Genomic DNA, 26,630 nt, shown 5'->3' on the forward strand with positions numbered 1-26,630 from the left:
AAATCAATGAATAAATTAATGTTCCGGGGTGTTGTATTCCTATTTCTTTTCGAATATTTGTGGAATGGTAAATATTTGGTCGATAGTTGATCGATTTCGTCTAAATCCGCACTGATAATCTCGAATAATTTCATCTGCGTATGGGGTCATTCTTGCTAATAGAATGCTTGAAAGGATTTTATAGGAATCATAAAAGCATATATCCTACATACACGATAATTCTTGGAGTTGATCATTTCTGTATCGCATGGAAACTTTTCTTGTTCTCATATTCGCAAAATCAGAAATTCAGCTGGATTAGTCCAACTTTTATCCGATTTCATGTTCAGTGTAAATCATAGCAAGCCGTTGCAATCGAGTTTCAGATATGATAGAGTGTAAATAAGTTTTAAAAACTTAAAAAAAAAGAAAAAAAACTACGCTAGCAGTTTCCAACTGTTATACGCAATGACATTAAAATGTAATAGAATGTAAAATACAAATAGATGGGTTGCATTAGTAAATTTAACTAACACGATTATAAAGACAACATATTTAAAATAATATACTTTTCATACAGTAAATTCAATTTTGTATACTTTATGCCAGGTTTTTGCCAGCCCGTGCAAATGCACGTGTTACACATATGGTACAGCCGCCCCTCAGTTAGAGGTGGAAGAGCGCAATGATATCCGAAAGGTGGAGACCCACATAGACAAAGCATCTAGTCACACTATTCGGAGTTTAGTGGTTTACTATCGAAAATGAAGATTGAAACTGGTTTGTCTGTCATCTCGTTATTCCCTATGAGATGACAGACGAGACGTATTTCCCCAGATGTCTCGCAATAGATTTCTGTAGCTTTGGCTCGCTGAAACAAGGATTCGCAAGAAAGGCATCCCACCACACTAGCGGGTCTCTGCAAAGCCTACTGTGCAATTTCACTCCTACACCTTCGTCACGCACTGTTACAATAACAATTATGTTACAGAGCAATCGTCAATGCTAGTGGCCAGCACATCAAGTATAACCGGTAATGAAGGAAGGAATTATCGTGAAAAGGTGTGTCCGACAAGTTTAGGGTCTTAGGAAAATCAACCATCTGTACTTATCCAATTATATAGTTAGTAAAGAGTAGATTTTTTAAGGAACAGCTTTTCACTGATAAGCAGTAGCGTAGCGTTTACTTTCGCAACGGGTAGACAGCACAGGCGCATCCAGGTGGGGGGGGGGGGGTGAGCCAACCAGGTTCCGACATCCCCAAAACTTCTTAAGTCAATATACTTTTGTTCACTTTCTTAATAAAACTATACTTGTTTAGTAGAGAAATGATTGATGTAGCATGAAAATTTGATCTTACATATCATCTGTACTATTTCTCTTATAAAAACAATGTGGTTCCATATTTTTTTCTGAAAATATAGACGAAAGTACTTTACAATTACTTGTATTGTCGAGTACAGAATAATATCCGTTCAATACTACATAGACGTAGTGGCTTGAATCCCCCCAAACCCTGAACCCCTCCAGTCAAGAATTGTCTGCTGAGGCAGACCTTTTGGTCAGTTTCGAACCTGTAGAACACCTTCTAGACAAATGTTGAGTTAGGCTATATGTGGCATTTTAATTTTTGTCAAAAAGTTGGGGTAATGGCCCCCATGCTCCCATAGCTAGCCCATGCCCTCCGAACAAAAAAGTGGGTTCGTGGCTGGTAGATATTATTATTTCTTCTCGAGTTCGGAACCAACATTAAGTTGTACGGCCATGTCTCATACAGCCTGGGTGTTGGAAAGGAATATTAAACTCCTGACCAAATTTCGCTACAAACTGATTTATGCGAGGTTGCACTACTGTATATAACATATGGAGACTTAATTTTCATCAACAAAACCCTTAACAATTAAATCAAACAAGTATACCGATATTAATTCATTCTGAAGAATCTCAGTATATACATTGGATACGTTAAATAGAATTAATAATTTACTTCCTATGTATAATCGTACTTGCTTAGCCTTTGTAAAGTGTGATCTCTGATTCAAAATGTAAGTTCAGAAATTGGCTATTTTTAAAACTTGATACTAATTTTCATACGACAGCTTAGCATGCCACTTAATAACAACTGGTGTAATAAATCTATATCTAATCATTTAGTTTGTACATAATACATAATTAACACACATATCCAAATTCACGTAAAGTTAGCTAACGATTTTAAAAACAACAAAACAGCAGACTATAAAACATCTTGCGCTCGCTTTTGCCTTTCGCAGTGTTGACACACTCTGATATTGCGATTTAACAGAAGCCGAAGCTAGATCATGGAATATTTATATGAATTACTGGTATACATAAAACTTTCAGCAATTGTTCCGGTACTTTTTAATTTAGTTTTTTATTTTTTTCTATTTCTTGAAATTTTCTTTGAAATATGATTGAATATCTAAAAAGAAAAAGGAAAAAGTGTGTTGCATTTATAATAGTACAATAGCGCTGACTGTGGTATCACTGCATCTGAAACATGTCTCATTGCCAGGTTCTTTCAGCGAGCGAGAACCCCACACAGCCACATGCGCGCGCCACTTTCAAGTAGGATCTCCACGGACTTCTTCAACCGCGTTGAGACAGATTTCTTGATGTCTCTGTGGCCTGTTTGACGGAAACAGAACTTTAATTCCCCAGTTTTGAAAAATAAAATTATTTACAAATTAGATTATACCACTATTGCTATTAACCAAGCTATCCCGAACCCTATTATTTCTATATTTTTCTACAATATGAAATGTATATTGATTCTTATTAATTAAGAAATTCTAAAACTGTTCTTTTAATTTGAAAGGGTAGACAGTGTCTCAGTGTCTCATAGCACACTACGCTACTGCTGATAAGGTAAAATCGAAAATTTAAATGAATAAGTTAAACGTCTTCAATATATAGCCGAGGAAAAAAATAATACTACCTTTCAAAACTAATTTGATCAAGTATTTCTGAGAAGCCTAAAGTTCTACGTAGTTGTGAATGTCTACTATACCATTAACATAGTTTTTAATAAGAAAATCTGAATTGTAAACCCTGATTCTGATATAAAACAAAAACATAAAGTCAATTATACCATTTTAGTATGAAATAACATTGTAATTTAGTTTGGAAGCACATAATTACATTTTTCAGTGTTTTAAATTGCCACGAAATGTACCCCAAGAAATACTGCATGTCCTAGGCCAGTGCTATTCAACTTTTTTTCTCTCGTGTACCCCTAGACAGTTTGCCATCCAATTGTGTGCCCTTGAAGCTGTTTAAAAGAAATTAAATCGAAATGAACTTACACATGTTCTGTTGATTAAAAAAGGGGACAAACAGAGATCCAACAAAAGGATAATCAATGTGCCAATCAAAAGACTATTTACAGGAGGATAAACTGCACATCCAATAATAATAATAATAATAATAATAATAATAATAATAATAATAATAATAATAATAATAATAATAATAATAATAATAATAATAATAATAATAATAATAATAATAATAATAACATGGGAAATTTCAAAACATATGAGAGACATGCAGTTCTACTGAGGGGGATTTTCCCCTCATCCTCCTTGATAATTCGCACACTGAGGACAATATTAAAAATTCAAAAGTAAAAGTAGTGTGCGGGACGCCAACTCCTCGATTCTTGGTCGAGTGCGAGAATCAGAGCTCCTTTTGGATTCAAGCAATTTCTGTGCTTCGTTTTTATTCATGTTAACGCAGAAAAACCATTGGAAAGAAAAAAAATCTCCAACTGTGATAATTCAATAAATATTGGAAATATGCTTATTTTAGGATCATGCACCCCGAAAAACATCTTCGCGTACCCCCAGGGATACACGTATCCCCGGTTGAATAGCACTGTCCTAGGCAATACATTTACTAAGTCTCATTGAAGCACGGTTAGCAGATATGACGATATAGAAGATTTTCGAACCTATAATGTCATTTTTATTTAAAACACACAAACACACACACACACACACACACACACACACACACACATATATATATATATATATATATATATATATATATATATATATATATATATATATATATATATATATATATATATATATATATATATATAATTCTTAAGACAGTAGGAAAGAGAACGATAGAAGGGGAGGGAATATAATTCTGTATGTATATGGAACGTACCCGCATACTTACTTCAGGTGCACGAAGCGTAATGAAATTTAGTAGGCCAATCCTTTAATTAATTTGCATCCTTTTGAGAGTATAGTGTGTTGCAAAAATGTTTAATGAGTTACATTACACATTCATTAGATTAAGAGTAAAACCGAGTAAAAATTTTAGATTTAAGGAATTATTGTTGTTACGGGATTGATTTAACGTCCCTTTCAGCATGGAGGTGATATGAGACGCTGATGTACAGTTTAAAGTGCAATCCGAAACACCGTAACATATTCAAATCCCTCAAAGTTCTTCCAGCGGATCAAACTCAGGATCCTGTGCATCAAAAGTGTGTGTGCTAGCTAGTAGACTAGCAGAGAGGGTTTAAAGACTTATGAAGACTAAAAATTGTTGTAGTACGAAGGTGGATATATAAGTCTTCGGCCTGATGCCCTTAGAAATTAGATCCAGTCCCAGAAATTTAATATGTTATGTCTTTAGTAGGCTTGCACGTAAATTTTCAAGTATTTTACTTATTTTCTGTTCTAAGTACAGGTATGTAATTGAACCGTTTGGTTCCATTTACTGAAAACGGAGCCTTCTGAGTACCGTGCACTAAAAAAATTCCTATTAGAAAAACTACTAAACACAAAACAAATCCACGAAGAATTAGTGAGTACATTCCATGATTCTTCCCCATCATATTCAACTAGTGCGTTTGCACACGGCAACGATAATATCGGTGGAAGCGCCGATAATGTCGGCGGTGAAATCGACTTCAATGTACTCAAATCGTAGCTTGCACACGCCACCGATATTATCAGCCGATCCTCCGACATGCAGATGCTATCGGCCAAGCACCCGATATTGTCGGCGATGTCGCCGACACCGATTTTGTCGGGGGCAGTGTTTTCTTATGATTGGATGCACATGCGGCCGATAATGTCGGCCGGCCAGTGGGTTGAATGAAGAGAGTGAGTGACAAGGCGCTGTGTATTCTTGTTTCGTTTCTTGTCTTTGGAATTTTGTTGTTTCCATTTTTTCTATTACAATTATATAATAATATTATTATTATTATCTTGTCCTATAAACAACTTCGAAACAGCTTATTATTATTATTATTATTATTATTATTATTATTATTATTATTATTATTATTATTATTATTATTATTATTATTTTACAGTCTCTGTTTTGGAGTAGCTAATTCCCTTTATTAAATAAGTATAAAATGTGAGAAATCTGAAGAGTACTGGTTTCCCTCAAATAGCTATTACCAAATAGAATATAGGAAATTTAGATAACCAATTATTTTCCACTCCTTTTTTATTTTTGTTCTCTCTCTCTCTCACACACACACACATACACACTTTGATGGTATATTTTTAATCTATTAATGCATTTAAATTTTAATACATTCTGGAAATTAATTTAAGCGTAATTTTCAAAGTTTGATACAATGTGAACATAAGCATATGGAAAAAATCCTGATTATTATTACTTTCTTTTATTTTCATCAGAATTGTGTGCAGATCACTTTTCCCGGTCCCACTCAATAAGCAATGATTGAATAGAGTATTTGTTGACAAGTCAAAGTAGAATTATTATTATTTTGAAACGAAACCAGCACAATCAAACACTCTTTGCAAAGCTCCAAGGACAAGTGACTCATTTGGCATTTTCTTGATTATGATCTCAACAACAAGGATGTGACTTCATGCAGATTTTTTCTTTCACTCCCAAAAATATCCCAAATCGCCCATTTTTAAAAAGGATTTCTGGAATGACAATTGAAAACAAAGACCAAAGCTATGTATCCAAGTTTACCCTCTCCCCTTTGTACCGGGATCGACCCCCTGATAGAGTTCTGCAGTTTAGCTACAGTAACTGGATGAAAAGGTTGTGTATTATTGCATTCTTACATTTCTAGTTTTGCTTAGATTTTTAGAGATTGCAAGAATTTTTCCATTCGATATTTTAACCCTTATTGAACTTGTGGCAGGCACGTAGCCAAGGGGTGGGTCCGGACCCCCCCTTCGGGACCAGAAATAAAAAAAATAAGGAGGGATGAAACAAAAAGAAACAAGAAATAGGAAGAATCAGCGTTAAAAATAAAGATAAAAATAAAGCTAAAAATAAAAATATTTTTTTTTATCACCGCTTCCCTGTAGTATTAAACATGTTATTTCGAAAATAATTTTCTACTGCTCCTTTAACTTGTCATTTGGAACAGACAGTAGTTGACGGAAAAATAAAACAAAAATGTTATGTGGAAAGCAAGTCCTATTAACATTTGATTTAACAGAGAAAGGAACGCAGATATTATAAATATTTTACAAGACATTATTGGATAGAATTTTTTTTTTTTTTAATAGTTGAGGTCATAATGAAAGGAAAATTGTTACATTTGGATGAACAGAAGAAGGAACGTAGATATTGTAAAATTTTTAAAAATATTTTTTTAAATATTCTTTTATTCGAGATTTCTTCATAGTTTGTTACTAAAATACTTACTAACATGCATGGGCGCCGATCCTGGAAGGCCGAGGGAGCCCGGCCCCCCAAAGGTCATGTGGGCCCTCTTGTTATATTTATGAATATACAATATATTGGCATAATTTGAATGCAATTTGTCTTAAAATCCTCATATATGCCTTCTGCATCTGAATGGACCCCCCCCCCAAATTTACAGAGAAATCGGAGCCCTTGCTAACATGTCCTAATTTTAAAGTCTTAACATACCAATATATGTTATTAGTAAAATAGTTTAAATTGATCAAGCCCCTGGTGTGATAACCACAATATTTCATATCAAACTCCCCCCCCCCCCCATCACGAAATCCTGACTAAACGAACCAATATATGTTACCAGTAAAATAGTTTAGAATAATCGAACTCTGGTGTGATAACCACAGTATTTAATGTCTCGGACCCCTCTTATTACAAAATCCTGGCTACGTGCCTGCTTGTGGAATGTAGACCTTGCATATGGGATAAGATAACAGACTCTTTCGAGGACAGAATTCAAAAGCAAAAAGCATGGAGAGAAGTTTATGCAAGCCTTGTCCAGGATTTTGAGTTCATGGACAAAAAGAAACGAGAAACGACAGGTATGTATGCAACAGCGCAAATCTGTCTTCAACATTAGGGGAGGGGGACGGGTAAGATCGTTTCCATATTATATATATATAGCGATGTTCAAAATATTTCTGTAGTCGAGAAACAATGCTGTGGAGTATCAGGGGAGCAGAGTTGTCTTCAACATTGGGAGGCGGGCAGATTTGAGGCTTATTCTCAGTGGACATTAATTTCATCTCACTTTCCTTTGTGGTAACCGGACACAAATAATCAAATTTCTCCCCACAAAAACACATTTCAAATCGGATTATTGGGGGGGACAATCCTCTCAGTTCCAGGATTGGAGGAAATATGTCCCCTTCATCCCCCGAGATTTGCGCCAGTGTATGTATGAAGCAATGTAAAACAAAATTACCTTATCTTATCATTTAATCTACTATGACATTAGTGTTAATTGCATGGAAAACAAAATAATATACATATATACGATATCTAAGTGTTTCAACAAAAGTTAAAACTAATATAGTTTGCAATGTACCGCAGCATCAATTCTCATCGAAACGAAAATAATATGTTTACGGCATCTATTTAAAACGGCACTGTTAAATCTAAACATGCGAGGCAGACCTATTTTTTCTAAGTTTTGTACCGTTCTCCACACCTCTTCAGAACCGTTTTTGTAGTCCTTGTTTTAAAAAAATATTTTTCCCGATTATTATTACTTTTATTTGTTTTCATATATGGAGAAGACTTTTAGAAACACAGTGCAGAATATATTTGTGTAGCTTACTTCGTTCATCACCGGCAACGATATTGTCGGGGCTTCCACCGATATTGTCGGCGACGTGTACAAAATACGCCGACTCCGACACCGATATTATCGGGGCTTTCTCTGATTCTGTCGGTTCGTGTGCAAACACGCTAAAGAGATGGTGTCACGAATTCAAGCTTGGCAGAGAGACGCACCACGCACAGGTCGCCCATGCACCGTGACGAATGAAGAAAAACGTAAACAAAAGATCTATGGTATCGTTATGGATGATCGAAGAATTACTAGGAGCAAAATCATAGAGGACACTGACGTATTATATGGTACAACGCAGTCAATATTGGTCGATGTTCTACACATGCAAAATTATATTCTCGGTGGGTGCCAAGAATGTTGTCCATAGATCAGAAGAGGCAGCGAGTGGTTTGTTCCCAAGAACTTCTGGCCAGGATAAAACGTAATCCAGAGAAGTTTTACAAGCAATTTATAACTATGAATGAGACTTGGGCACATCATTTCGATCTGGAGATGAAACAGCTATCTATGGAGTGGAAATATCATGGTTCTCCATGCACCCGTAAATTCCGAGTCATACCCAGTGCCGGGAAGATAATGGCATCAGTTTTCTGGGATGCTAAAGGAATTTTATTCATTGACTATTTATTCATTTTGACAGACCGTCATAGGTGACTTTTACGCCAACTTAATCCGAAGCTTGCGTGAAACCATCAAACAGAAGCGAAGAGGAGACTGTAAAGGCAAAGTGCTCTTTAATCAGGACAATACTGCGGTCCACAAGTCAACAATTGCAATAGTAGCCATTCCCGATGCTGGCTTCGAATTGATCGAGCACATACCCTATTCACCAGACTTGGCCCTAAGTGATTTCTATCTATTTCCAAATTTGAAGGAGCAACTTTGGTGTAAGAGATTTGACAGTGATAACGATGTCATGTGTGCGGTAGAGGAGTATTTTGACAGTCTCGAAGAAAGTTTCTTTGAAGGGTATGGAAATGTTGGAACATCGATTGGCCTAGTGTATTGAGGCCAAAAGGGAGACTAGGCCTACATTGAAAATTTAAAAAATGAAGATCATTTCTCTTTTTTTTTTTCTAGTCCGAAAACTTATTGATCCTTCCTCGTATCTTTTAAGGTATGTTAATTGACCAAAATCGAAAGAGCTTTGTGTGAAGTTAGGTTATGTGATATTACTTTGTTCTCTATGTTGGTAGTTGTTCAGTACTAGAAAAAACAAATGTGTGATTTATTAATATAGCAGTTATGGTATAACTTACTAATTAGTCACTATAATTGGTTTAAGATATTTTAATTTATAATTAAAGAGAATAAGGCAAGAGAATTTAATTTTGCTACAATTACATTTTATGTTTATTCGAGTTACACTTTTGCTTATTTCCGATCAAAATATCATTCTGAGTCAGGGTGTATAACCTACGTGAATTATGTCAATAATAATAATAATAATAATAATAATAATAATAATAATAATAATAATAATAATAATAATAATAATAATAATAATAATATTATTATTATTATTATTATTATTATTATTATTATTATTATTATTATTATTATTATTATTATTATTATTATTTCTTTATTTGTGGTGCTAGGAACAGCGATATCCTAAATACAGCACTGTCACAATAATAACTAAATACATTTACAAGAACAAGAAGAATGCAGATAAAAAGAAAAGTCACTTCCTTTCTTAGAATTTCATAGCAGTCATTGAGGTTTCTTACTACATTGGTTATATTAATACGTACTATATTATTAAAGCATTTGAAGATGCAGTTTATGACTTACGTTCTCTTTTGTTTCATAGCTGGTTAATCATCTCCCTAAAACAGTCGTATTACTATCGTTGATGTTACTATCATTCTTTGTCTTGTTATAAGTCAGGGTACCTTTATTACAAAGTTTTGAACTAGATATATGTTGGACAGTTTACTGGTTTCAAACTTTTTTTTTTTTTTTTTACTATATTCGGTCATTTAACAAGTGTCTATTTTTAAGTAAATCAAGGTTTAAAATTCTTGCCCCTTGTTCATACGTAAACGCAGTAAAATCATTTAGTTTAAAAAACATAAATACTTAGTGAATCTTCTTTTAATCTACTGTATCTTACGTGAGTATAATCGGCTAAACAGAGTTCCAAATTATTGATGCAGACTCAAATTTAAGTCTAACTAAAATCTAGTACAACGAAATATCTTCTTCGTCTTTTAAGCTCTTTTTCCCAGTTAGGTTGCCTTTTCGCATCGCTTTCTTCTACCTGTTTCTGTGTTGTATCACTCATATCCGCTGTGACACCACACTACCGGTACAGATCTTTTGAAATTTAGTGTACGCTTTTATTAAACTAATTAACAATAAGTTTAATTAATGAGATTTTGAGATTTAATGTGCACTTTTATTATTAAAGCTCAACTCTTTGGTAATACACCTCGGAACAATTATAGCCAGAAAGATAGCGCATGTTCAGTTTGGTGATAAACATCGCATTCCAGTCCAATAGTTTAATACATTGGAACCTACAAATTAATTTATAATTAACATATCCAAGATTAAAATTTCTTATTTATACAACCCTCCGTACACATAAATGGAAAGATGTTCATGTTTTTCAATTTGTATTTATGCAGATCCGTTTATTATTATTATTATTATTATTATTATTATTATTATTATTATTATTATTATTATTATTATTATTATTATTATTATTATTATTATTATTATTATTATTATTATGGGTCACTGGTAGAACGTTCACTTCTGTTACTAAGAGTTCTTGGTTTGATCCCAAGCCAAGTGAGTTTGTGGTGGGTTTTCTCGATGTACTCTCACTTCCTCCTATTTCCTTTATTTTAAATTTATCATATCCCTCTCATATCATATCCCTTTCATTATCTCTGCCTACATTAACCTTGGAACATAATCAAGATACTTAATTAAAAATAAAATGTGTCCATTTATCTCACCATTTTCTTATTATTATATTTTGTGATTGTGTTCTAATTGTGTAATCTAATGTTTGAAATAATACAAGCTATTAATTTAAAGTGTATTTTTCTTTCAAAATATATCAAGCTTCGACATTTTGAAAGGAAAAGGGGATACATGGACATCGCAAGTAAAACGTGTGATGTTAGTGCTGCGCAGACTCTGGAAGTTTGCACTGAGAAAAATCCGTTCTCCGGATAGCGGCATATTGTACAAATATACGGAATGCTCTTGCTTACTACATAAATCAGTATGGAGCATACGTTATCCATGTTACATATGCACTGCTCTTAGGTGTTACATCATGCCGTTGCAGGATGTCTGGCATCTAACAATTTTCGTATATTGCATGCTTATACTTATGTTATATTCTTCAGCTATATGTTATATACGTCCATTTGTATGTGAGATCCTGAGAGCCTATACTGTTTCGTACGGAAAGTACGTAGGATTATAGGTGGCACACTTTTACGAAAAGTATTATAAATCATGCGTTTTCAGTTATACATCTGCTGTACGTTAAGTCCAGAAACTACAGGAATTACGCGTGTAACCTACCTTTTAAGTACGCCACCTACATTTTTTTCTCAGTGTGGAAACCCCTCTTTTAACTGTTGGAAATTCACGTAGGTAGTGGTCGATTGTATATTTTGGTTATTAAATTTTGATAAAGGGGATACCGTATAAGTCAGTGCTATTCAACCGAGGGTGCGCGTACCCCTGGGGGTACTCGAAGATGTTTCTGGAGGTAAGTAATGCTGCTTCTGGGGGTCTGGTGCAAATTTCTGATCTGTTGACAGTTCACTGCAAATGAAATTCAATAACATGTCAATTTGTGTCTTTTGTATTTATGCTCGAAAAGAGTACAAGGAAATTAGTGGCATTGCTATTTCACAACTTCTTCCAATCCCATCAAATATTTGCGGGAACAGAGTTTCTCTGCATTAACATAAATAGAAACGAAGCACAGAAATTGCATGAATCCAGAATCGGCTCTGATTCTCGAACTCTGAAGATTCGACCAAGAATCGAGGAGTTGGCGTTTTGTAAAGAAGCTTAGTCATCTCATTGACAGGTTAGTTCTAAAGTTACTTTTAGTTTTTAAATTTTTAACATTGTCCTCAGGGAGAATGAGGGGAAAATCCTCATCAGTAGAACGGGATGTCTTCAATATGTTTTGAAATTTTCCATATTAATTTTTTCGGATATGAATTTTATCTTGCTGTAAATAATCTTTTGATTGACACAGTTATTATCATTTTGTTGGGTCTATATTTGCTTCCTTTTTTAATCAACAGAACATGTGAATTAAGAACAGTAAGTTAATTTCGATTTAATTTCTTTTAAATAGCTTCATGGGTACACAGTTGGATGTCGAACTGTGCCTAGGGGTACGCGAGAAGGATACACGGACGTAGCAAGTAAAACGTGCGATGTTAAATGCGGCGCAGACTCTGGAAGTTTGGAAACCCCTCTTTTAATTGTTGGAAATTCACGTAGGTAGTGATCGATTGCATATTTTGGTTATTAAATTTTGAGCTTTAATATTTTAGAAGGTAATTTTGTAATCCCGAAAGCGTGACGTCACGTTCTAGCAAAGCCACGATACGCGCGAGCTGCAGTGAGGGAAGTTCCGTTAGCTCTGGTTTTCGAATGAGTCCATCGAAAAAGAACAAGACAAGCTAAATGAGCAGTCTTCTCCTTGCTCTGCTCCAAGCAACAAGGTGTGCATGCGAGTGCTTGTTAGTGGATCAACTATGTGGCAACGTTGTTTATTGTTTACAGTTTTTATATTCGCAGGTACAGTACATTTCAAACTATCAATCAGTGATAAATTATGAAAAGTGATGAATAGAAAAAAAAAGTAATTGAGATATTCTTCTTAAATATAATTATTAAGTTAATTAAATCGGGTGACACATATCAACGACATTTTAAGTATTTTTCGAAAGTCATCTGAAAATTTTTACCGCTTTTGCGATTGGGTGTCAGTGGCGGATCTTGGTGGAATTCATATCGGTAAAAAATATTGTTATCGCTACAACCTAAACGAAGAAAGCTTAATACAGCTTCAGAAAACTGTAAGCTTTCTTTCCTTAGCGATAAATTTTAAAGTTTCACCGATGTGACTACCCTCAACAGCCACCTCTGTTACATTTCTCGCTTGGGATTCTCTGGACTTGCGTAAAACATGTTTTTGAGATTGTAGCCAGTTCTGGCTCTCGAGAGTTTTAGTTACTCGTTGGGTGATTTGGGTTTCTGTCTGTTTGGGTGTTTGACCATTTTTGTATTTGAGGTTTCTGACGGTTAGAGGATATAGTCTAGGTTCCATTTATCGTGTGTGATGTGGTTACATTCTAAAACCATGAAGAAAGAAAGAAAGCAACAAGAAAATTTGGAGATGCAGGATTATTATTTAGAACACTATGAATCAAAAGAGCAAACTTTTTTTTAATATGAGATGTATATACTAAAATGCTAGGTTTATATGTTTGTGGTCAAGAAAAGTTTACATGTTTGTGGCCAATACTTTCGACAATGAGATCTCGAAACCAAAAGTGCTAGAAACGTGCCGTTTTTGCTGGTCGATTCCAAATTTTATGTAGATTTACCAGTTTTCATTCAAATTTTCAAAAAGCATGTCTTTATTTTTATATTTCAGATTTTAGGCGTCGTTTTAACATTATTAGTTCAATATTGCAACTAGAACGTTAAGGTTGCTACCCCTGTGATAGGCAACCAGTAGAGGAGCTACGTATAGCGGGTTGATGGACATTTCAGGCGTTTTGCTTTAATCTGAATGAAAGAACCTATTGCAAGCTGGCAACTTCAAAGGCTTGGGGACCCACAATGAGGCGTACTCGGATATGGAATTATGAGAAAAAGATATTTGCATTTGGTATCTTGTATTACTTATCCAAGTTTGATACAAACTCACCCCAACATTTTATATATTAAAATACTACATTTATATGTTTGTCTATAGCAATTCACTCCTTTTGAGGGTCTTGCTGTCCTTTACTTGTGTCCGTAAAGGGACTTGCACAAATAGAGTGAGAAGTGGGAAGGAGATTCACCCTCATATTAGAACTGTGCGCTATGTAAATAGCGCAGGTTCAGCTAGTTTTCCACTAAAATTGCAAAGAACTACTGACAAGCATTCTGACGTTTCATCATCATTAAATTACTATTCAGCATGAGCTAAAAACGCACTGGGAATCGGACTGAAACTTCTTCAAATCTCAATCACGCAGCCCGTATCATATATACAGATCCTTTGTTTAGTGATGTAATAAATACAGTATAGATATATATATGTGTGTGTGCTTATACAATTTTGTCTTAGCAAATCCAAGCACAATACTTCGTTCAATCTGGAGCCCTTTGCTCGCATACCTTACAATGAGGATTATGGTTGGTACTAAAATAACGGTTGGTAAATATATATACAACAATCATATAATTAAGAGAACGGAATCATTTTTGGACTAATTTAGATGAGAAACATTACTGCCGTTATTTCAGCATCATAGACCTCTGATACCAAGATTGATCATTCATGAGTTATGCTTCGAGTGCTACGGTGGTTCAGTGGTAGAGCGCTCACTTCCAGTGCGTGAGGACCCTCGTTCAATCTCATCCTGCGCCAAGTGCGCTTTGTGGTGGACAAAAACCATATTCGTGGACTTTCTTCCTACTTTCTTCATTTCACTATTTCTCTCATTGTCATAAGGATTGTAATTATTATATTCTTAGCCTCGGTGCATAATCGAGAGACGTTAAACTAAAAAATAAATAAATAAATAAATAAATAAAACTACAAATAGATGTTATGTCTCATTTTACATATTTCAGTTCGCAGTATTTTCAAACATTAGTTTTATATTGTATCACCGGAAACCTTGTTGAAAATAAATCTGTAAGCATGCGTTTTTTGTATATCGGGTGTTCTAAAAATGGTGCCCACAGAGAACTATTCTATAAGTCAAAGTAAAGCGCTATATATATATATATATATATATATATATATATATATATATATATATATATATATATATATATATATATATATATATACATAAGGGCGGATCCAAGGGGGCTAAAGGGGCTATAGCTTCCCCCCTTCCCGTTGACCATCAGGTGTACACTGGATAAAATTGACTTCGATCCTGTTTTACACTAGATAAAATGGAATTCGATCCTGTTTTACACCGTATAAAGCGGCAAACTATGGTTTAACCCCTCCCTTGATCATATCCTTGATCCGCCACTGGGAACCATAGAGTAGACGTATCAATTTATCAAATAGTTACATCGATTCTTTCCAGATGGTAACTAAAGTTAATCTGAGACGTTGCTACATAATGAAATTTTGATTCCCCATAGCGGTTGAAGGAGACTCCGGAGAGTAAAACATCATATAATAATTTTCGCTTTATTTTGACCTCTGTGGTCCGTGGGTGCCATTGGCAGTGAGGGAGAACTTGGCTCAATACGAAACTTAGTAGAGGATTCGATATTTCAACATTCATATAAGCATCTCATGTATATATATATCGTCAGTGCTGAAATGGAAATTAAGCTCAAGTGAATCAAACTATTGGGTCGATCCATAAGTTCGTGCGGGTTTCTTTTGGGTTGGCAATAATGCGGCGTGAAGCGATTGTTTCTCGTTATTACGCTTTTTTTTTAACCGTAGTTTGGAGTTTGTGTGTTGTGGAACACAGCTTTTTTTTTTTTTTTTTTTTTTTTTTTTTTGTGAACGTATTGTTGTATATATTACAGACAAACGAATATGGAATGTTAATTTGAGAAAAGTGATCATTTCCGTCACATTTTACTCATCGAGTTTAACCAAGGATCCAGTGCAGCAGAAGCTGCGAGAACAATTTGTCAGTGTACGGGAATGAAGTAATTGCTGAAAAAACAGCACAACCTCTCTTGACTAATGGCTAACAGATTTCTTCCAGTCAAAACCAAAACAGTTCTACAGGCGAGGCATTGAACTACTATCTGAACGTTGGCAAAAGGTCATAGATAGTGGAGATGAATACATCACTGAGTGATGGAGAGTTAATGTAATTGACAGTAAAATGTATGCAATGTAGAGTGTTACACTCGTAGTATATGTTAATGTTATGTCTATGTTCTATTTGTATTTGAATTAAAGAACCGCACGAACTTATGCATCGACCCAATAATATAGTGAAAACTAAAAATAATAGATAACTGTGGGACATAGTTATTTGTTCGGAAATGACAGATGTTCGTTAATGATAGGTCACAAAAATTTAGATTATTTACAGTTCATGTGTAAATTCAATCCAATATACAGTAAACATATTATACCATAGGCTAATAACGAAATACTGTGCTCAGTACTCATGTTTCTGGAGAAATGAGGAAGAAAAATCTCAATATGTAAAGAAACAAAATCATAGCTGAGGGATATGTGTATGTGTGTTTGGCAAACGGATTTGTTGTGTCTGTAAGGTTTCAACATCACGAGATATCAGTAACAACTGTACTTTCCACAACAGTTAAAGGACTTCTATAATACATGCAGCACAACAACACTTTTCTTTTTTAATACGTTATTCTCAGGGATGTCATTAAAAATATTTATCACAATATAATTTTTGAAATGTAGGGGAAGGTTGAAAGCTTTTAGTGAGAATCTCACCTTTCTGGACATCTCACTCATAGCACATTGGCATTATTATAATTGTCACGGCTTATTTGTAGTAGCAAAGGTCAGTGGCGTGGTTCGGTGCGCCAGTTCTCTTGAAAGCTAGGTAATGTAGTAGGGAACGGTCTATAATGTACTGGCTCATGTTGGATGATGGTCTGTACACATGCCAACTTCACGTGATTCAAGCCCCGGTCGTTGTATGTAGCACATGTCAATAGTACTCGTAGATCTCATCCTTCATAACGTTGGTGTTACCTAAGAATGCAAAACACTCAGCAACAACATGTTTAGTTATAATTTAAGTTTTAATAATAAAAATGTTATTATTATTATTATTTACGGTAGTGATGAATAAAATTTTTGTTCTACCAAAATTTTCGTGGCACACCAAGGTGTTCATGGCATTTTCCAGGGAGTTCTCTTGAAAGAATTCAAAAAACCGTGTGAACTCTCTGCTGGAAATAAATTGCACAGGGATAAATTTTGGATATTTTAGCTAGACAGTCTAGAATCTAGAATCCATGTCACATATCCAGAAGTAGATTCTCTTTTCAATTAGAAATGGGTTGGAATGTGATCTTACGTTATTTTCCAATGACTGCAGACTTTGCATAGCACGGTTTTGGACAAACAGGTTAGCTCTAAAATTATTACTTTTTTAAAAATTTTTGCATCAAAAGATCTAATATATTTCAATTAAAAATTTTCTTCTACGTCTTATATCTGGAGAACTGCATACAATGTAGCCAAACCCAAACTATCACTTAACTCAGCATGATGTACTTATTCCATAGAAAATAAGAAAACTCGATTTAGAGACCGTTCAAACCTAAGATCCCTGATTTTGTTGCCCCTGATCCAAGATCCCATACATTTTAATCAAAACTTTTCTTGCAAGCCTTATATCTGGAAATCTACATACAGTGTAGCCAAACCCAAAGCATCACTTAACTCAGTATGATGTGATTATTCCGTAGAAAATACGAAAACTCGATTTAGGGCCCTCGCCCTTGTGGCCCCAAATCCAAAAACTAATTATTGGCCAAGATCGCAATCTTTTGGTGCATTTTATGGACCATTCCCAAACTTCTTGCAATCTTTTGATCGATTTTTTTAAATCCTTCCTAAAATTTTTGTTACACATATTTACCAATTCAAATATTTATACATAAATGACTAAATAAAGGCAGTACATAGCACATATGAATGTAGATATAGATGAACATACGGATAAATCGATTGAACTGTTGACTTGTGATATGGCAACATTATCTATTTACAATTGAAGAATGGGGATACGATGGTTCAATTGTAAAACGCTCACCTCTGGTATGAATGTCTTCTGGTTCGATCCTAGGCCATATGAGCTTATGGTGGACAATACCGTATTCGTGGATTTTCTGGGCATTCTCTCTTTCCTCCCACATTTTCATTTTATCAATATTTTACAATCATTCACTTTCGTTAATCATCCTTCTGCAATAGCCTACAGATAACAGCATATAAAGGTATGTGGGACGTAAAACAAAATGTTTCATTTGCTTTTTAGGATCAGGAACAATAGGGAATAATAATAATAATAATAATAATAATAATAATAATAATAATAATAATAATAATAATAATAATAATAATAATAATAATACAGCTCCATTAAAGGATTATTATTCGTCTCTGATGAGAATGTTAGAATGCTCGCTAACTTTGATTCTACCAAAGACGACGGGGGAGGTGTTGAAGACGAACTCAAGTTTCCCTCAATTTATGATACTTATGATTCAGATAGAGCTTGCTTTTCTTTTAGTTCCGCAGAGGAACTCCAAAGCCAGTCTCACCGCCACTGGGGTCTATACGTTGACCTCCTATCGCAGAGTTAGACGTGCTAGCATATTTGGCCTAGCAGGACCGTAGTTTGAGGGTAGCCAGGGGGGGGGGCAACCGCCATGCGACCAGCCCTCCTTAAACTTTCAGTTTGTTGACATGTACAGTATGTATGAATTTAAGATAAATTCAAATTAGCTGATTAAAAATTTCCTCAGCACCCCTTGTCTTAGTATTCTGACTGCAAGCCTGCAGCCGACCAGTCTTTTGTTAAATTCTAGAATCAGAGCTTTGGTTTTGATTTTGTATTGAGAAAAGTATTCAATTTTTGAAATCTTTGAAATGAAATCTTTGAGTTTTACGTCCCTCTGTTATGCTGGTTAGGCTAAAGGAGATGGTGATAATGAGAAATGAATGAAATGGTGAAATGAAGAAAGTAGAAGAAAAAGGGAGAACCCCTAGGAAACCCACGCACGCGGTGTTTGTCCACCACAAAGTTAACTTGGCGCGAGCTGGGATCGAACCAGGGACTCCGTGCACCAGAGGTGAATGCTCTCCTACGGAGCCATCGAGGCCCCTATATTCAATTTTTGAATAAATAAATAAATAAATAAATAAATAAGGTAAATCAATACAAAACAAACACGGTGCGATCTTACTGCAATTTATGGTTGCTCAGTGCTCGTGTTGATTCTTAGAAATGTTCATTTTCCGAGATCATAACAGAAACAGAAAAATAATAGCTTCCTCCTGGCAGACTTCAGGAGGTCAACTTGGAAAGGCTATTATAATACTGTAAGTATGCCTAACACAAACCGCTCATGAAAGCAGCGCGAGAAGTACTTACATCCAGCAAAAACAAAGAATAACCGCATGAAATCTCACTATTAAACCGGACTTTTCTAGATAATTTTCCACGCTATTCTCTACAATTGATGTTTCAATAGAGAGTAATAATCATTTTTTTCTGGTGGTACGCAACGGTATCAAGCAGAAGCACTTTTTCTTGAAGCTTTAAAAATCAGATTTCCCTAGCCATTTTTAATATTGTATGTATATTGTATATAGTTTTTTCAAGTGTCTGCAGTGGCATTTTACTCGAAAAAGCAATAATAATAATAATAATAATAATAATAATAATAATAATAATAATAATAATAATAATAATAATAATAATAATAATAATAATAATAATAAAATTGATTCTAAGATTTCATTAACATGCATTACCACAGTAAAAAATATTCCTGTGGTATTTTTAATCTCTAGAAAAGTTATGATTATTCTGTCGCTGTCGGGAATTTCAAACTTGAAAAAAAAATCACAATTGAAAGAAGAAAATGTAAAAAGGATTTATCCTCCACGGGTCTCCCAAAGGCGTGGATCCTCGACATTTGACAGGTTCAACGTATGAGTTGCTCTGGTGACACCTCTTTGGGCAGAAGTTGCTGTTTCATTCAGGGTATTGAAAGATACCATATACTTTAGGCTCCATGTTAATCAGTAGATCCACATCTCATATAGCCTTCATGTTAAAAGAAATATTAAATTATTCTCACTAAATATACCTAAATACATAGTGGCCACAATACAGGTATACACCCATGCATTGATCAAGTATAACATTGTAGCTTATGGGTTTATTTACTTCGGCTATTCCGAGCTTGAGATATAAGTAAAAAGGCTTTAAGAACAAATAATAAAGAAACTAAGTCTACTTGATGGATAACAATAAGAAATGATATAAAAAGCAACAAGTTGATCAGTACGGGACTGTATAAATACTTTTGGGCCCCTCTGTACTATTTACACATTAATACTTAAACAAATCGGATCAAATTTGCAATGATGGTTGATGCCTATGGGTTGGTCGAAGTGTCGCTTCCACCGTCAAAATTGAGCTCCTTCGTGGCTAAGCGGTTAGCGAACGCGCCTTTGGCGTGGGAGATCCGGGTTCGATTCCCGGCGGAAGCTCATATGGTTCGGATTCCACGTTAATCAGTAGGCCTACGTCTCATACAGCTTCGCTGCTGAACGGAACGTTAAACTCAAAACCAACTCAACTCAACCCACCGTCAAAATTAGCGGCAGAGCGCCGTTATGCGCCCATTACTTTGCAAATGAGAAGAGGAGACACAGTGCCTCAGTGGTAGAACGCTTACCTGTGTGGGATCGCTGATTCGATCCCCTGGCAAGTAAATTTGTGGTAGACATAATGATATCTGTAGGTTCTCCCGGCGTATTCCCATTTCCCTCCACATTCTCATTCCACCAAGTCTTCCATCATTCATTTACTTGCTTTAATCACCCGTATCCCTTAGCTAAAAAACATGGTCGTGGGTGTTAAAACAAAATATTTCATTTAATTTTTGCAAGTGCGATGGCACTTAGAGAGAAAATGAGAGCGTTTGAATTGTTTATAACAACTTAATTATAAAAACAAAACAAAATACATTCGCCAAATGTAACAAGATAATCCAATAGATATTTTCATTGTATTAGAAAATTATAGTTTTCATTCTAAATTTTTATAACATCACTTCTGAGGTAAAAATGGATCTGAAAAGGTAGGGGGATGCATGACATCACGCCGTCCCCCTTGCCTATCTTTGCCCATTGTAATTTTTTAGGAAGGGGGGGGGCGCCTTAGATACTTTTGGAAGTGGTGGAACGTCATCTCCCTCACTTTTAACCCTGCATCACACTAAATGACGTCATTTGATGTGATCTATGGACCTATGGAAAATGTTTTGAGTGTTAGAGGCGGAAGAACATTGAGGAGGGTTGTGATGAAAAATAAGAAATCCGCACTAGAAATGTAACATATGAAGTAAATATCGTGCTTTAAAACCCTACCAGCAACAAAACCTACCAGTACGATCGGGACTCCATAAACAAGGTATTATGGACGAGTGACCATTTCCAAACATTTTATCACAAAGACAAATGCTGCGAAGAGGATAAAGTGTCAAAGTTACAAAACCTGGACGTTGCAGAAATGGTAGGTCGTTTGATCAGATGAGTTGACATTTACATTATTTCCTACTTCTGACCATTTTTACGCCTTGAGAACGCCATCCCAAGCTTACGATCTAGATTGTTTGCTACCACAAGTGAACAATGATGGGGTTTCCGTCATGATGTGGACTGCTATATCGCGGTATTTTGTTAGACCTGTCATTACGCATAAGGTCACGTCACTGCCAACAACTATGTGGCCATTTTGAGCGAAAAAGTTCAACCAATGGTGCAATGCCTGTTCGCTTATGGTGATGTTCTTTACCAACATGACAACTTCCCTGCTCACAACGTGAAGGATTGGTTTTCTGAGCACCAACAGGAAGTCGCAAATCTGCCTTGGCCTCCTCCAATCTTCTGATCTCAATATTATTGAACCCTTGTGTAGAGTGTTGGGGAGAAATGTTCGAACACACTATCCACCACCATCATCGCTAAAGGAGCTTGCACAGGTTTTGTAAGAGAAGTGAAATAAGATTCCTCTGGAAGCTATACAGGACTTAGCCATTCCAAGAAGACTGCAAGCAGTTCTGCATGCCAAAGTTTGTCGTACGCTATATTAGTCAGAGGTAAACGCAACCTAATGTGAGTTTCCATATATTTGCCCACCCCTCGTAAGTTAGTATATATACCAAAACAGTGTCGCAATGCAGTCCCCTCACATTTTGATTATCCTTGGGCAATTTTTTCTTTGTTTTTTTTTAAAAAAAGATAAAGCCATAAACACTAAGTTCTAATTAAATAGGACAAATATTCCCAATTTCACAGTATATTTTGTTTTGATATATATTATCAATTAGAAAATTAGCAAATAATAACTGACCAGATTATTTTATAGGTCAACTATAATATGAACAGATAGACCCACACATGTGTGTTTATTTGTGCTTTTACAAAGTTCATAATTTTGAAAAAACATTGGGGTTTAACGTCCCACGATTACGCACAGAGGGTAAGGGTACAGTGATGATAATAAATAAATAACGAAGGAAACAATTGAATGAAAAAAGTGGAGACCCCCGAGAAATCCCACTTACATGGTGTTTGTCCACCGTAAAGCTCACTTGGCTGGAGCTGGGTCCAAACCAAAGACCTCAAGTATCAGAGGTAACCCCTCTATCACCGAACCATCGCGGCCCAAATTTGATCTAATTTTAACCCTAGAATACTTAATTTCGTTTAGTGTTTGGTTTGAGTCTGATGTTCCTTTTCAGCATAGAGGCTATACGAGACATGGACCTAAGACTTAACACAGAATCCGATCCACATGAGCTCCCGCCGGGAAGGAACTCAGGCAGTGATGAAGATTATCTCCGGCGAGGAGGAATCTCAATACACTGGAGGTGAAAAGTAATATTATGAAAATACTGGGAATTCACATTGAGCACGATAAGATGTATGATCCCTGGGTGGATTACGTGGCCCAGGGGAGATTTCTTCCCGCGCCACTTTCTGAAATCACCACTGCAGGTGTTCCGCGCCCAAGATAATAACTACGTGAATGTGACATATTTTTATGTTCGCTTCGTATTCATATTGATGTGAAACGAACCCAAGTTGCTCTTTCTCAAAATCACTGTCCGATTAAGCAACTAAATTTTTCAATTAATTTATTTTTGGATCAAAAAATCCAATATAGAAATATTTCAATTAAAAAAAAAAAAAAACGTACGCTTTATATCTGGAAAACTCAAGGATGTTATAAATAGAGGATCTGCCCATAGGTACCTTCATCCTATTAAACCGATGAAGCCAAAAAACAACCGAGCATAGACACGTCTGATTGGCTACTCTCGTTTCCGCCATCGTGTGATTGGCTACTTTCGTTTCCGCCATGATTGTTGGCTCAAAACATTGCGATTCTATTGGTCGGAGTGGGCAGAGTAGGGGTGGTGAAACTGTGACGTATGGCTTCAAGATTTTGTTGTAAGGGCAGATCCTTTATTTTATAAGATCCTTGGGAAAACTACATGTAGTGTAGCCAAACTCAAACTATTAGTTAACTCAGTATGATGTGCTTATTCCATAAAAATACGAAAACTCTATTTAGGACCTGTTGAAATCTAAAAACTAATTATTGGCCAAGATCGCAATCTTTTGATGTATTTTTTTTTTTAAATCATTCCTCAAATTCTTATTAGCATAACTTTTCAAGACCCTATGCTCTGGATCTACATAGTTTAAGCTGGAATCCGAGCCAATCCGAGCCTTTCTTCCGCACGGAGTCGAATTCCGGACTCTGTGCATCAAAAGCTCGAGCACTATTCAATAGACCAGCGAGTGGCCACACCAGACCACCTAAATTACGAATGCAGTTTGCTCTACATCTATGGAAGTAATTCGTTATTTGTTATCAATTGTTCTCTCTATTTAGGTGAAAATAAATAATTACCTACTATTTAATTCTATTTCAGCTAATTTGGAACAAGAGCATGTGTTATCCGATTGTGACGTGAGGCCGTTAGACCCTAATATATCTGCAGGTGAATTCTGCTTCGCTGGCACCGATACATCTCATTACTTAGTGCGAGAAGACATAGCAGATGTCGGTAAGTTTTTTAAGTAACCATATGTAACAATGAAGTAGTGAAATAAAAATAAATTTTGTAATTAGCAAATCAAAACACGTATAATTTTTATAACCAGAAAATACGTTGAATCGAAATAGAAATATATGTTATAATTTAGTTTTAATATTCGTCGAACAATCTTATTAATACTACATATTCTCCATGGATCAAAACATCCAATATACTTCAGGCAAAAATTTTCTTCTAGGCCTTATATCTGGAGAACTACATATAGTATAACCACACTCAAAGTATCACTTAACTCACAAGGGTCGTATGCGAAACGTGACAGCTAGATATTTATGAAAATTGGTACCCTGACTAATCGTGGATTGCTAATTATTGTGGTGATAGTCAACCGGTGCGGAAATGCCTTGTTTACCCGCTACATATATATATATATATATATATATATATATATATATATATATATATATATATATATATATATATATATATATATATATACCAAACATTCACCGAGTGAAGCTGTGTCGAGTTATACCCCAAAAACGCAGGGAAAACGTGGAAAATGAAAAAAATGTATGCAGGTAGCATGATACCTACCGGAGGGGAACACGCCAGTAGTGTTACGCAAGCAGTGTTGCCATCCCAACACAAACTTATAGCTTTTCAAATAGAACTTATATCATTTTATGTCATTGAAACAATTGACATAAAACGTGAAAGAAAATAAGCAAAAAGTGGGTCATCAGTGTTGCCAAATAAGGGAGATATGAGGCTCTAAAGTTGAGAAATTATGGGGTCCGTACAATGAAACGAACAAATGTGTAACAACAAAAAGACTGCAAAAGGACCAAATGTACAGTAGGGAGTAAACCACAGCATGCACAGCGTTCATTGACTAACGGATTTGATATGTCATGTCGAATGTGCGGCTAGCACGAGAAATGTATGTATTTTACCATACTATCTGTGGCTTTTCTGTTGTATTTATTGGTGTATTATATTAAAATATCTTGCACCTGTATATTACTGGTAACCTGAATGCAGTGTGTTTTATCTTCATCGTTGTCTCACATACTAACTATACATTTTCTATACTCTCCATTGACACCTATTACAATTCATTAATCTTTGCGAATCGATTCTGATGTACTTTCTTGTCACAGATTTGTTACATTTCGTGCCATATATTTCTGTACTCTTTGCAGGCGCTACGCCTTCATTTCATGGGTTTGCAAGGCATGCAGGATTTTATGCAGTGTTGCAATCCCAATACAGTTCGTTTTATAGCACTCAGGAACAGTTCGAGATAACGATCTCAGACAAATGCCGTTGGAGTTGCTGCGCTACAGAAAAACTTGTTGTTCACATTTCCGTATAATGTATCATGGAACTTCTTCTTTCTACGGCAACTCTACCATGTGCCCTTTTTGGGCGAATCCTGTATCAAGCACGTTAGTCATTGGATGCTGTGCATGCTGTAGTTTACTCTCTACTGTAAATTTGGCCCTTCTGCAGTTTTCTTCTTGTTTCACATTATTCATTTCTCTGCACGGACCCTATAATTTCTCAACTTTAGTGTCTCATATCTCCCTTATTTGGAAACAATGATAACCCACCTTTTGCTTATTTTCTTTCACGTTTTATGCCAATTGTTTTAATGCCATAAAATGGTATACGTTCTATCTGAAAAACTATAAATTTGTATTGGAATGGCAATACTATTTGTGTGGCACTACTACAGTGTTCTTGCTCACGCTCCCGTAGGCATCAGGTTAAAGTGCTGCCAAAATTTCTTGAGCCGTGGCAAAAATGCGAACTAAAACTCACCCTCGACACACCCATGCGTTGAGCCAATAAGGGTTCAGCTGTTGCTAAGCGAGAGACCCTCAGCGAAAGGGAGTGGAATTCCTTCAGCCGATAGCAGCGCTCGGAACGGAAGACTAGGTGTCAAGCCATAGTGGTACATTTATACCTGCATATATCTTGCTTTTTCTGGCGTTTTTGGGGTATAACTCGGTACAGCTTCACTCGGTTACTGCTTGGTATATTTAGGGGGGCGCGGTGGCTCAGTGGTAGAGCGTTCACTTCCGGTGCTTGGGGTCCCTGGTTCGATCTCAGCTCGTGCCGTGTGGACTTTGTGGTGGACAAACATCGTGCTCGTGGGTTTTCTCAGGGTTCCCCCGTTTCCTCCCACTTTCTTCATTCCACCATTTCACTTATCTATCATCATCACCGTCTCCTTTACCATAACCGGCATAACCGTGGGACGAAAAACTTACAGATTTCATTTCATTTTTTGCTTGGTATATGTATTATACGTAGCGGGTAAATAAGGCATTTCCGTACCGAGTGACTATCACGACGATGGTTAGCTATCCATAATTAGTCAGGATACCAATTTTCATAAATATCTAGCTGTCGAGGTTCGCATACGTCCCTTGTCAGTATGATGTTCTTATTCCGTAAGAAATACGGAAACACGATTTAGGGGCCGTGCAAAAATTTTGTGGCCCCAGATCCAGAA

At 35.8% G+C, this 26,630-nt stretch overlaps 2 protein-coding genes across 3 annotated transcripts in view; one reads left to right on the forward strand and one right to left on the reverse strand.

Moving 5' to 3' along the window:
• The window catches only part of Gbeta76C (guanine nucleotide-binding protein subunit beta-2), an 84,107-nt gene that overhangs the window by 56,435 nt on the left and 1,042 nt on the right, over positions 1-26,630 (reverse strand). The gene's annotated exons all lie outside the window — the stretch shown is intronic.
• Positions 12,708-26,630, forward strand: part of Plod (procollagen lysyl hydroxylase) — a 210,222-nt gene continuing 196,299 nt past the window's right edge. For both annotated transcript variants that reach the window (XM_081737177.1, XM_081737178.1), the window contains exons 1-2: positions 12,708-12,835; positions 23,981-24,115. In XM_081737177.1, the coding sequence (XP_081593303.1) occupies positions 12,766-12,835; positions 23,981-24,115 (205 nt within the window). In that variant the 5' untranslated portion in view covers positions 12,708-12,765. The remainder of the gene's footprint in view (positions 12,836-23,980; positions 24,116-26,630) is intronic.

The sequence above is a fragment of the Thermobia domestica genome, chromosome 13, assembly GCF_964235325.1.
Source record: "Thermobia domestica chromosome 13, izTheDome1.hap1.1, whole genome shotgun sequence".
NCBI classification, from domain to species: Eukaryota; Metazoa; Arthropoda; class Insecta; order Zygentoma; family Lepismatidae; genus Thermobia; species Thermobia domestica.